A 14,375-nucleotide genomic window follows, 5' to 3' on the forward strand; every position below is an offset into this window, starting at 1 on the left:
ATATAACATCAGAAACCATAAAACCCTTTGAGGAAAACATAGGCAAAACACTTTATGACATAAATCATGGCAAGATACTCTATGATCCATCTCCTAGGATAATGGAAATAAAACAAAAATAAACAAGTGGGACCTAATTAAACTTAAAAGCTTTTTCCACAGCAAAGGAAACCATAAACAAGGTGAAAAGATAACCCTCAGAATAGGAAAAAATAATAGCAAATGAAACAATTGACAAAGGATTAATTTCCAAAATATGCAAGCAGCTCATGCAATTCGATACCAGAAAAAATGAACAACCCAATCAAAAAGTGGACTAAAGAGCTAAACAGACATTTTTCCAAAGAAGATATATAGATGGCTAATAAACACATGAAAAATTGAACTGACTGAAGATGCTCAACATCACTCATTATTAGAGAAATGCAATTCAAAACTACAATGATATATCACCTCACACCAGTCAGAATCAGTTCAGTTCAGTTGCTCAGTCAAGTCTGACTCTTTGTGACCCCATGGACTGCAGCATGCTAGGCTTCCCTATCCATCACCAACTCCAGGAGCTTGCTCAAACTCGTGTCCATTGAGTCTGTGATGCTATTCAACCATCTCATCCTCTGTCATCCCCTTCTCCTCCTGTCTTTAATCTTTCCCAGCATCAAGGTCTTTTCTGATGAGTCAGTTCTTCGCATCAGATGGCCAAAGTGTTGGAGTTTCAGCTTCAGCATCAGTCCTTCCAATGAATATTCAGGACTGATTTCCTTTAGGATTGACTGGTTGGATCTCCTTGCAGTCCAAGGGATTCTCAAGAGTCTTCTCCAACATCATAGTTTAAAAGCATCAATTCTTCAGTGCTCAACTTTTTTTATAGGCCATCTCTCACATCCATACATGACCACTGGAAAAACCATAGCTCTGACTAGGCAGACCTTTGTTGGCAAAGTAATGTCTCTACTTTTAATATGCTGTCTAGGCTGGTCATAGCTTTTCTTCCAAGGCGCAAGCATCTTTTAATTTCATGGCTGCAGTAACCATTTGCAGTGATTCTGGAACCCTGAAAAATAAAGTCTCTGATTCCATTGTTTCCCCATCTATTTGCCATGAAGTGTGGGACCAGTTGCCATGATCTTAGTTTTCTGAATGTTGAGTTTTAAGCCAGCTTTTTCACTCTCCTCTTTCACTTTCATCAAGAGGTTCTTCAGTTCCTCTTCACTTTCTACCATAGGCGTGGTGTCATCTGCATATCTGAGGTTATTGATATTTCTTCCACCAATCTTGATTCCAGCTTGGGCTTCATCTAGCCCAGTACTGTGCATGATGTACTCTGCATATAAGTTAAATAAGCAGGGTGTCAATATACAGCCTTGGTATACTCCTTTCTCCATTTGTAACCAGTCTGTTGTTCCATGTCCTGTTCTAACTGTTGCTTCCTGATCTGCATACAGATTTCTCAGGAGGCAGGTCAGGTGGTCTGGTATTCCCAACTCTTGAAGAATTTTCAACAGTTTGTTGTGACGTACACAGTTAAAGTCTTTAGCGTAATCAATAAAACAGAAACAGATTTTTTTTTCTGGAATTCTCTTCCTTTTTCTATGATCCAATGGATGTTGGCAATTAGATCTGATAGACAGAGTGCCTGAAGAACTATGGATGGAGGTTCATGACATTGTACAGGAGGCAGTGATCAAGACCATCCTCAAGAAAAAGAAATGCAAAAAGGCAGAATGGTTGTCTGAGGAGGCCTTACGAATAGCTGAGAAAAGAAGAAAAGCTAAAGGCAAAGGAGAAAAGGAAAGATATACTCATTTGAATGCAGAGTCCCAAAGAATGGCAAAGAGATATAAAAAAGCCTTCCTCAGTGATCAATGCAAATAAATAGAGGAAAACAGTAGAATGGAAAAGACTAGAGATCTCTTCAAGAAAATTAGAGATACCAGGGGAATATTTCATGCAAAGATGGGAACAATAAAGGACAGAAATTTATAGGGACCTAACAGAAGCAGAAGATATTAAGAAGAGGTGGAAAGGATACACAGAAGACCTATACCAAAAAAGATCTTCATGACCCAGATAACCACGATGGTGTAATCACTCACCTAGAACCAGACATCCTCTAATGCAAAGTCAAGTGGGCCTTAGAAAGCATCACTACAAACAAAGCTAGTGGAGGTGATGTAATTCCAGTTGAGCTATTTCAAATCCTAAAAGATGATGCTGTGAAAGTGCTGCACTCAATATACCAGCAAATTTTGAAAACTCAGCAGAGGCCACAGGACTGGAAAAGGTCAGTTTTCATTCCAATTGCAAAGAAAGGCAATGCCAAAGATGCTCCAAACTATTGCACAATTGCACTCATCTCACACGCTAGCAAAGTAATGCTCAAAATTCTCCAGTCAGAACAGCCATCATCAAAAAATCCACAAATAACAAGTGCTGGAGAGAGTGTGGAGAAAAGGAAACCCTCTGGAACTGTTGGTGGAAATATAAATTGATGCAGTCACTATTGCAGACAGTATGGAGATTCCTTAAAACCTCAGAATAAAACTATCATATGACCCAGCAATACCACTTCTAGGCATATACCCTAAGGAAACCAAAACTGAAAAAGACATATGTACCCCAATGTTCATTACAACACTATTTACCATAGCTAGGACATGGAAATAACCCAGATGTCCATTGACAGATGAATAGATAAAGAAGCCATGGTACATATATACAATGGAATATTATTCAGCCATAAAAAGGAACACAGTTGAGTCAGTTCTAATGAGGTGGATGAATCTAGAGCCTGTTGCACAGAGAGAAATAAGTCAGAAAAACATATCATATATTAACACATATATGAAATCTAGAAAGATGATACTGATGAAACTATTTGCAGGGCAGCAGTGGAGACCCAGACATAGAGAACAGACTTATGGACACAGGGGACAGAGTAGGAAGGAGAGGGTGAGACTAACGGAAAGAGTAGTATGGAAATATGTACACTACCATGTGTAAAATAGTCAGCCAATGAAAATTTGCTACATGACTCAGGGAACTCAAACCGGGGCTCTTTAACAACCTAGAGGTGGGATAGGGAGGGAGGTGGGAGAGAGGTTCAAGAGAGAGGGGACGTATGTGTGCCTACAGCTATTTCAGGTTGATGTATGGCAGAAACCAAAGCAATTATCATCAACTAAAAGCAAATACACTTTTTTTAAAGTCCTGTCTGAATTTATAGGTTATACAAGTTTTATAAATGTTATATGTACTCTGATAAAAGTTTCAAAGACATACTAAAGAAAACTAACCTCATCAAGGTAAGCTCCAGGGAGAAAGCATACTTGAATCAGGCCTTGAAATTTGTTTAATTTCCTTTTTAGGTAAAGATGAAAAGAAGACATTTTAAGGCTGAGAAAAAATAAAGGCATAAAGAAGTATTAATATAAATTAATATAAGTTAATAAAGTAGTCTGTTATGATTGAAGTGAACAGAGGGATCCAGTGGAAAATATCGCAGTCAATGATTGATGAAACCGCTTGTGTTAGGGCCCTGCATACTTTTTAAAGAGCTTATATTTAATTTGGTAGCAATTTTCCTCAAAAAAATAAAAGAAATATTAAGGTGACTGGAAAGGGAAAGGGTAGGCCCAACCCTAGTATCTCTGTACAGACATTGCTACACTCAGATTTACCAGCTTCTCAGTAAGAAGGTTGTTGGTATCTTACATGATTCCTTGCAAAACCTCCATGGGCAAAGACCTGATTCTTATCTTTTCAATGTCAAAAGCTCTCTCTTATTCATTTATTCAAAGTTTATTAGATTCTTGGGGACTAATTAATGTGAATCAAACTCACTACATATTGATTAGCAACTTGAAATCTAATTTCTTCACTTATAATGAGAAACATTATTGCCTCATGGACCAAAATTCTCAAGTGGATAGTGTATTCTTTTTCTAGTGGGCAAGATTTCTTGGGAAATAAATTAATATGAGAAAGTTGCTTGGTAAGTGCAGAAATGATGGAAAGGAAATATGATGATCTTAATGAATTTATAATTAATTGATTTTTCTGTGTGTTTATAGCACTTGACTTATTTGCTCACTCCACAAATATTTACTCAGCATCTTCTAGTCCCTCATTCCTATGAGTTGCTAAGGCATGTTAAAATATATGAAACTTAGCCTCTGCCATCGGCAGGAGGACAAATGGGGAACCAACATTAATCAAGATCTTAGTATGTGCCACACCTTATACTAGGTGATTTATGGCCATATCTCTTTGATTTTACATAACTCTAAAAGGAATTTAGATTTTACTTTGCCCTTCAAAGATGAGAAAAAACTTTAAATTAAAAATTCAATTTTAGCAACTTACACAAGATCATAGAAGTAAGTAGTTTGGTGACTAAATATATTTGTCAAAACTCATTAGATTGTACACTTAACTGGGGACTTGTATCATATACTTCAACAAAAATGATTAAAGGAAACGATTTCAGAGAGCCAAAGAGATTTGTGAAGATGGGGAAAAAATGTTTTACATACTGTAAGTTCTCAACCCCCAACCAAGGAAGAAAAACAAAATGGTACTTCCTTTTCCTCAAGTCTACTTAAAGGCACATCCATGGTACCACTTAGAGAATCAGAACTGTATTCCTTAAGGTTCCCAGATAATTAGGCCTATGCAATATTTAAGTTCATATGTCAACTTGGCTAGACTGTAGAGCGCATTGGTTTTTTGGTCAAATACAATCTAGATGTGGCTGTAAAGGTATTTTTTTTCTACATGTGACTAATATTTTAAATAGTAGACTCTGGATAAAACAAATTAATCTCCATAGTATGAGTGGGTCCGATCCAATCAGTTGAAGCCCTTAACAGCAAAGACAGAAGGTTCCCAAAGGAAGAATTCTGCCCCCAGAGAACAACACAAAAATTCTGCCTGAGTTTCCAGCCTTCAGACTCAAAACTAGAATATCAACTCTAGTTGATATCTCCAGTTTGCCCTATGGATTTAGGACTTGCTATGCACCACAATTATGTGAACCAATCCCTGAAAATCTCTCTCTTCATCTCTCTATGTACATGTTATATCTATTCCTATACTTATATCTATGTGTATATTCTATTGAACCTGTTTCTCTGAAGAACCCTGACTAATACAGATTTTGCTACACAGAGTAGTTTTCGAGGGCCAGAATCTTAAGGATGAATTTTTTGATTTGAGAAATCTAAATGCAATGAAGACAGTTGTATCCCAGGGCACCAGGGACCAAGTACAGGAATTTAATTTCCAAAGGCAAAATGGGATATTACTTTAGTAGACAGCAGAGTCAAAGCTGTTGTCTTAATAGTTGCCTCACAGAGATCTTCTAACATTAGTTGATTGATCACGGTGTCCCTAGAAGTTAAACATATGAGTAGTCTACTTCTTACTCCAATTTAGAGAACTTGGAAGAGTTCAAGGTCAAGTACACCAAAGTCTAGCTTGAACCATATAAACAGATTTTAAAAATTCCCAAACTTGAGTCAGTTTACAGATCAAGAACACCTTTAAAGAAAGAGAGACCAGGTCCCCTTAAGGAAGGAACCAGCTATGCTGCTAAAAATGTATACTATTAATCTTTCTCCTAGCTTTTTTCCAAAGGGAAGGTCTGTTACCAAGGTGACTGTACAGTGGAGAAAAGAAAATTATCAGAAGCTTCAGAGAGATTAGTAGACCCTGGCTCTGAACTGACACTGATTCAAGGAGACCCAAAAAGTTGCTGGGATTCATTAGAATAAAGGTTTATAGAATTCAGGTGATTACTGGAATTTTAGCTTCAGGTCCATCTTAGAGTACATCCAGTGGGTAACATGATGGCTAATTTTATGTGTCAATTTGGCTGGACCACGGTGCCCAGATATATGGTCAAACATTATTCCAGATGTTTCTGTGAGGGTGCTTTTGGATAAGACTTACATTTAAACTAGTGGACTCTGAGTAAAGCAGATCACTTTCTATAGTATGGTTGGTCCTCATAAATCAGTTGAAAAGCACAAGAGGCTGACCTCCTTTAAGCAAGAGGGACTTCTGACTGCCTTCAGACTTTATCTGCAATATTAGTTTTTCCTGGTTTGCTAGCAGACAGCCTTTGAACTCAAATACAGTTCTTATCTAAGCCTCCAGTCTGCCAGCCTCCCTCATGCCATATGAGACTCACCAAGCTTCCACAATCATATGAGTCAATTTCTCAAAATATATAATTTTAAAAAATTTAAATATATTTAATATAAATACATATTTAAATATGTGATACATGTATGTATGCATGTATGCATATATATGTATGTGTGCATATACATATTGCCTATTGGCTCTGTTTCTCTAGTGACCCTAATAATACAGTCTCCAAATCCATCCTGTAGTTATTTCCCCAGTTTTTCAGTGCATTATTGGAATAGAAATATTCAGTAACTGACAAAATCAAGAATACTCATGTAGATTTCTTGACTTATAGAGTATATGCAATTACGGTAGGAAAGGCCAAGTGGAATCTTCTACCTAAGTAGAATTGTCTCTACCTGGGAAAACAGTAAACCAAAAGCAATACCACATTACGAGAGGGACTGCAGAGATTAGTGGCACTATTCTATTGGTTTCGTTTCTCTGGAGAACTCAGAGAATTCAGTTTGACTCAAACCTGGGAATATAAAGCAAGCCAAGTTAGCAGGATAAAGTTGGCTTTACCTGCATTTCCAATTTGTTGGGACAAGAAATGAATATTTCCCTGGATCAATGTGGGTCACTTGAGGTCATCTTGGTCCTAATGAATAGGGCTACTTAAAAATGTAGGCATCCCCACTAGCTAGAGTGGACAGGGGATTCCTAAGAGTGTGAAAATGAGTCAACGGTTTCCACCCAGACAATGCCTAGGTCAAAGGAACTGTTAAATAAAAATCCCTGGTATTGGGAACTTTTCCAGAAACATAAGAAAGCACATCACCAAATTCAATCCATAAATATTTACTGAACTCCTGTTCATGTGTGTGCTCAGTCGCTCAGTTGTGTCTGACTCATTGTGGTCCTCTGTCCATGGAATTTCCCAGGCAAGAATACTGAAATGGGGTGCCATATCCTATTACAGGGGATATTCCCAACCCAAGGATTGAACCCATGTCTGCTGTATCTCCGGGATTGGCAAGTGGATTCTTTACCATTGCACACTTCAATTCAGTCACTCAGCCACGTCTGACTGTTTGTGACTCAATGGACTGCAGCACGCCAGGCTTTCCTGTCCATCACCAACCCCTGGAGCTTGCTCAAACGCATGTCCATCGAGTGAGCGATGCCATCCAACCATCTCATCCTCTGTTATTCCCTTCTCTTCCCACCTTTAAACTTTCCCAGCATCAGGGCCTTTACCAAGGAGTCAGTCCTTCGCATCAGGTGGCCAAAGTATTGGAGTTTCAGCTCAGCATCAATCCTTCCAAGGAATATTCAGGACTGATTTCCTTTAGGGTGGACTGATTGGATCTCCTTGCAATCCAAGGGACTCTCAAGAGTCTTCTCTAACACCACAGTTCAAAAGCATCAATTCTTCGGTGCTCAGCTTTCCTTATAGCCCTACTCTCACATCCATACATGACTACTGGAAAAACCATAGCTTTGCTTAGATGAATTTGCTTTGCTGGCAAAGTAATATCTCTGCTTTTTAATATGCTGCCTAGGTTGACATAGCTTTTCTTCCAAGGAGCAAATGTCTTTTAATTTCATGGCTGCAGTCACCATCTGCAGTGATTTTGGAGCCCAAAAACATAGTCTCTCACTGTTTCCATCATTTCCCCATATATTTGCCACGAAGTGATGGGACCAGATACCATGATCTTAGCTTTTTGAATGTTGAGTCTTAAGCCAGTTTTTTCACTCTCCTCTTTCACTTTCATCAAGAGGCTCTTTAGTTCTTCTTCACTTTCTGCCATAAGGGTGGTGTCATCTGTGTATCTGAGGTTATTGATATTTCTCCCGCCAATCTTGATTCCAGCGTGGGCTTCATCCAGCCCAGCATTATGCTTGATGTACTCCGCAAATAAGTTAAATAGGCAGGTGACAATATACAAACTTGACATACTCCTTTCCCAATTTAAACCAGCCCATTGTTCCATCTCTGGTTCTAACTGTTGCTTCTTGACCTGCATACAGATTTATCAGGAGGCAGGTCAGGTGGTCTGGTATTCCCATACCTTGAAGAATTTTCAACAGTTTGTTGTGATCCACGTGGTCAAAGGCTTTGGCATAGTCAATAAAGCAGAAGTAGATATTATTCTGGGACTCTCTTGCTTTTTCGATGATATAACAGATGTTGGCAATTTGATCTTTGGTTGTTCTGCCTTTCCTAAATCCAGTTTGAACATCTGGAAGTTCACAGTCATGTACTGCTGAAGCCTGGCTTAGAGAATTTTGAGCATTACCTTGCTAGCATGTAAAATGAGTGCAATTGTGTGGTTGGTAGTTTGAACATTCTTTGGCATTGCCTTTCTTTGAAGTTGGAATGAAAACTGACTTTTCCAGTCCTATGGCCACTGAGTTTTCTAAATTTGCTGGCATACTGAGTGTAGCACTTTCATAGCATCATCTTTTAGGATTTGAAATAGCTCAACTGGAATTCTATCACCTCCACTAGCTTTATTCGTAGTGATGCTTCCTAAGGCCCACTTGACTTCACATTCTAGGATGTGTGGCTCTAGATGAGTGATCACACCATCGTGATTATCTGGGTTATGAAGATCTGTTTTTGTATAGGTCTTCTGTGTATTCTTGCCACCTCTTCTTAATATTTGGAACCAGTCTGTTGTTCCATGTCCAGTTCTAACTGTTGCTTCCTGACCTGCATACGGGTTTCTCAAGAGACAGGTCAGATGGCCTGGTATTCCCATCTCTTTCAGAATTTTCCACAGTTTATTGTGATCCACACAGTCAAAGGCTTTGGCATAGTCAATAAAGCAGAAATAGATGTTTTTCTGGAACTCTCTTGCTTTTTCGATGAACCAGCGGATATTGGCAACTTGATCTCTGGTTCCTCTGCCTTTTCTAAAACCAGTCTGAACATCTGGAAGTTCACGGTTCACGTATTGCTGAAGCCTGGCTTAGAGAATTTTGAGCATTACTTTACTAGCATGTGAGATGAGTGCAATTGTGCGGTAGTTTGAGCATTCTTTGGCATTGCCTTTCTTTGGGATTGGAACGAAACTGACCTCTTCCAGTCCTGTGGCCACTGCTGAGTTTTCCAAATTTGCTGGCATATCGAGTGCAGCACTTTCACAGCATCACCTTTGAGGATTTGAAATAGCTCAACTGGAATTCCATCACCTCCACTAGCTTTGTTCGTAATGATGCTTTCTAAGGCCCACTTGACTTCACATTCCAGGATGTCAGATATGCGGATGACACCACCCTTATGGCAGAAAGTGAAGAAGAACTAAAGAGCCTCTTGATGAAGGTGAAAGAGGAGAGTGAAAAAGTTGGCTTAAAGCTCAACGTTCAGAAAACTAAGATCATGGCATCTGGTCCCTTCTCTTCATGGGAAATAGATGGGGAAACAGTGGAAACAGTGTCAGACTTTATTTTTTTGGGCTCCAAAATCACTGCTGATGGTGATTGCAGCCATGAAATTAAAAGACGCTTACTCCTTGGAAGGAAGGTTATGGCCAACCTAGATAGCGTATTTAAAAGCAGAGACATTACTTTGCCAACAAAAGTCAGTCTAGTCAAGGCTATGGTTTTTCCAGTGGTCATGTATGGATGTGAGAGTTGGATGGTGAAGAAAGCTGAGCGCCGAAGAATTGATGCTTTTGAACTGTAGTGTTGGAGAAGACTCTTGAGAGTCCCTTGGACTGCAAGGAGATCCAATCAATCCATCCTAAAAGAGATCAATCCTGGGTGTTCATTGGAATGTCTGATGTTGAAGCTGAAGCTCCAATACTTTGGGCACCTCATGCGAAGTGTTGACTCATTGGAAAAGACCCTAATGCTGGGTAGGATTGGGGGCGGAAGGAGAAAGGGACGACAGAGGATGAGATGGTTGGATGGCATCACCAACTCGATGGACATGGGTTTGGGTAGACTCCGGGAGTTGGTGATGGACAGAGAAGCCTGGCGTGCTGTAATTCATGGGGTCGCAAAGATTCGGACACGACTGAGCAACTGAACTGAACTGAACTGAACTTCTTAATATCTTCTGCTTCTCTTAGGTCCATACCATTTCTGTCCTTTATTATGTCCATCGTTGCATGAAATGCTCCCCTGGTATTTCTAGTTTTCTTGAAGAGATCTCTAGCCTTTCCCATTCTTTTGTTTTCCTCTATTTCTTTGCATTGATCACTGAGGAAGGCTTTCTTATCTCTCCTTGCTATTCTTTGGAATTCTGCATTCAGATGCTTATATCTTTCCTTTTCTCCTTTGCCTTTAGCTTCTCTTGTTTTCTCAGCTATTTGTAAGCCATCCTCAGACAACCATTTTGCCTTTTTGCATTTCTTTTTCTTGGGGATGGTATTGATCACTGCCTCCTGTACAATGTCACGAACCTCTGTCCATAGTTCATCAGGCACTCTGTCTGTCAGATCTAATCCCTTGAATCTATTTGCCACTCCCATTGTATAACTGCAAGGGATTTGATTTAGGTCATACCTGAATGGTCTAGTGGTTTTCCCTACTTTCTTCAGTTTAAGTCTGAATTTTGCAATAAGGACTTCATGATCTGAGTCACAGCCAGCTCCCAGTCTTGTTTTTGCTGACTGTATAGAGCTTCTCCATCTTTGGCTGCAAAGAATATAGTCAATCTGATTTTGGTATTTACCATCTGGTGATGTCCTTGTGTAGAGTCACCTCTTTGTTATGACCAGTGCATTCTCTTGGCAAAACTCTGTTAGCCTTTGACCTGCTTCTTTTTGTACTCCAAGGCCAAATTTGCCTGTTACTCCAGGTATCTCTTGACTTCCTACTTTTGCATTCCCGTCCCCTATAATGAAAAGGACATCTTTTTTGTGTGTTAGTTCTAGAAGTTCTTGAAGGTCTTTGTAGAACTGTTCAACTTTAGCCTCTTCGGCATTAATGGTTGGGGCGTAGACTTGGATTACTGTGATATTGATTGAATGGTTTGCCTTGGAAATTAACAGAGATCATTCTGTCATTTTTGAGACTGCATCCAAGTACTGCATTTCGGACCCTTTTGTTGACTGTGAGGGCTACTCCATTTCTTCAAAGGGATTCTTGCCTGCATTTGTAGATATAATGGTCATCTAAATTAAATTTACCCATTCCAGTCCATTTTAGTTCACTGAAATTGCACACTTGGGAAGCCATTATTGAGCTCCTGCTGCTGCTAAGTCGCTTCAGTCGTGTCCGACTCTGTGTGACCCCACAGATGGCAGCCCACCAGGCTCCTCCGTCCCTGGGATTTTCCAGGCAAGAATACTGGAGTGGGTTGCCATTTCCTTCTCCAGTGCATGAAAGTGAAGTCGCTCAGTCGTGTCCGACTCTTCGCGACCCCACGGGCTGCAGCCTACCAGGCTCCTCCATCCATGGGGTTTCCTAGGCAAGAGTACTGGAGTGGGGTGCCATTGCCTTCTCCAATTGAGCTCCTAGACAGTGTTAAGTACTGTTTTAGATTCTGAGGATATACTAGTACACAAAACAGACATAAATCATTGCCCTCATAGAACTGTCATGCTAGTGAGGTGTGGCGGACATACATAATAAACATGAGAATAAAAAGCAGAGCAAGGGGGTCAGAAATGTCAAGATAGATGAGGTAGGCATCATTGAGAAGGTAACAATCTAAGCAAATATGTCAATGAGGTAATGGAGTAAGTCACAGAAATATGAGCAAGGAAGAGACAGAACATTCCAAGTAGAAGAAGCAGTATAAGGACTCCAAAGATGGAAATCTTAAGTTTCACTGTTTTCTCAGAATGAACCAGTAAGGGGGAAGTCTTACCTTTGAATGAATATTGAAATGCTTAATTAATATCTTAGAGTGGACAATCTCTAAATTAAAGCCACATTTACAACTTTAAGGAATCATAAAGCTATTATCTGAGTGTAAGGCATTAAAAAGCAGAGACATTGCTTTGTCAGAGACATTACTTTGTCAATACAGGTCCATATAGTCAAAGCTATGGTTTTTCCATTAGTCATGTATGGATGTGAGAGTTAGACCATAAAGAAGGCAGACCTCCGAAGAACTGATGCTTTTGAACCATGGTGCTGGAGAAGACTCATGAGAGTCCATGGACTGCAAGATCAAACTAGTCAATCTTAGAGGAAATCAATTCTGAATATTCATTGAATGGACTGATGCTGAAGCTGAAGCTTCAATACTTTGGCCACCTGATGTGAAGAGCTGACTCACTGGAAAAGACACTGATGCTGGGAAAGATTGAAGGCAGGGGAAGGGGATGACAGAGGATGAGATGGTTGGATGGCATCACTGACTTGATGAGATGGACATGAGTTTGAGGAAGCTCTGGCGTGCTGCACTCCATGGGGTCGCAAAGAGTTGGACATGACTGAGCAACCGAACAACAGCAAAGGAGTAAAGTCATAAGAAATATGCAAGTTTCTGTCCATGGTCACAGAAATATTTCCCCTAGTAAATACAGCTGGAAAGAGCATTTAGAGACAAAACAAAGTTGCTAATCACTCTTAGAGCATAGCAATTATCTTAACTATTAGTTTACGCATTATGATCTTTTTCACATATCTACTTAAGCTAATCCTTATTCCCACAACCATATGAAGAGAGAAACTACTGGTGTTGCATTTTTTTTTTTTTGCAAAAAACTTTCAATTATGAGGAAGTTAGCTAGAGGACAGAGCTCTTACGAATGTGAGAACAGTGAAGCTTAAGATTTCTGTAAGATTTCCTGCTCAACACTGAGCAAATTCAAATAACCAATTGCTCTCCACTGATATTTCCATTTTTACTGCAACCACAGGAATAAATGCCCTTGATTAGGTGCTTGGATAGACTGTGATAAGGCAAGCCACTTAGGAAGATATTTGAGTGGCTCAAACCCTTACTTATTTTTCAGCCACAGCTCATCAGCTCCACTGATAAGCTTCAGTACCAACTTTGGGGTTGAAATGTCATGATGGTATACAATATTTTCTTTGATGGCTCGAAAACTCCCTGACTTAATTTACTTCAATTTTCCCTTTTTATTGTCGAGTTCTCTTCTGAAAAGATGCATCAGGCTTTTATAACTGTATTAGAGGTGGAAATTATAATCCTTGCCATTACAAAGCACTCACAAAAAGCATCAAGTGTTGAGATATAAAAAGAGCTGTCAAAATGATCTTGCAATAACTAGTGTTCTGGCTGCTTGAAGGAGCCTAAAAATATTCACCAGCATGCAAGCCCTCCTCCCTAGACATACATAAGAGGATGATGCAGAGTCACAGGCCAGCTATTTGTTATTTAAATAGAACATTAATATAATAGAAGGTATTTGCTTGTTTCAGCAAGACTACTATCCTAAACTTTGTAGAGTAATACCTTACCTTTAATAGCACAGTTCAGGGATCATTACAGGCAACAACCACAATATGTCTAGTATAGTAATGGATGGTAGCTCAAATTAGAATTTTCCACCCCATATCAGGAAATTTGTAAAGATGACCTGTAATGATAAAAGCCTCAAATATCAGGTCTTCTACCATAAGACTTTGAGCTCAAAAACAGATTGAGAGCAGCAGAAATGATGCACTTTCCCAGAAGATTGTCAGGCTGTTTAACCAGCCAAAGTTCCTGGGACCTAGCTAGGACTTAGATGTTTAGTTTCATCTCTCTTTGCTTTCTCATTATAGAAGATGAGACAAAGCCATTCCATCAAGGAGACTCAAAATTTTCTGCTCATCCTCAGTGTGCAAGATGTAGAAGACTCAGACAAGATATCAACCTTGATAAAATTGCATTGCAAAAGGTACACTGAATACTTGTTATGCCCATTTGGACCACTAGAATTGTTTTTGCTTTCCCTCCCTCTCTCGTAAAGAATATTTGTTTCTTTGTATTTTCAATTCACACATTTTTATTGTAGAAAACCTTAGCATTTTTAAAGAAAAAACAGGTTTCCCATAATACTTCTAACCCATGAAAACTCTTATTATTTAGGCATGTATGTACAATATGTAATATTTTATATATAGACAAAGCCAAAAGTTGAAAATCTGGATACCACTAAGATAGTATTTGTAGATATTTCCAGAACTGATTATTCAAATAAGACTAAGAAAAGAGAGAAAGCAAAAGATTTTTGAAATTAAGAAAAATATATGAAGAGCTGAATCTACTTAGTCTTTCACAAAGTAAAATCTGAATTAAAAGTAGGATGGAAGTAAAAATT

General features: G+C 39.1%; 1 protein-coding gene across 2 annotated transcripts in view; it reads left to right on the forward strand.

Moving 5' to 3' along the window:
• The window catches only part of LOC145523454 (uncharacterized), a 67,786-nt gene that overhangs the window by 26,725 nt on the left and 26,686 nt on the right, over positions 1-14,375 (forward strand). For both annotated transcript variants that reach the window (XR_014066565.1, XM_081533757.1), the window contains exon 2: positions 13,837-13,952. Coding sequence is in view for 1 of the 2 variants with exons in the window: in XM_081533757.1 (XP_081389883.1) it covers positions 13,837-13,952 (116 nt within the window). In the remaining variant the exon portion in view is untranslated. The remainder of the gene's footprint in view (positions 1-13,836; positions 13,953-14,375) is intronic.

This window comes from Giraffa tippelskirchi, chromosome 10, assembly GCF_054371585.1.
Source record: "Giraffa tippelskirchi isolate mGirTip1 chromosome 10, T2T-mGirTip1v1.2.pri, whole genome shotgun sequence".
In the NCBI taxonomy this organism is placed as follows: domain Eukaryota; kingdom Metazoa; phylum Chordata; class Mammalia; order Artiodactyla; family Giraffidae; genus Giraffa; species Giraffa tippelskirchi.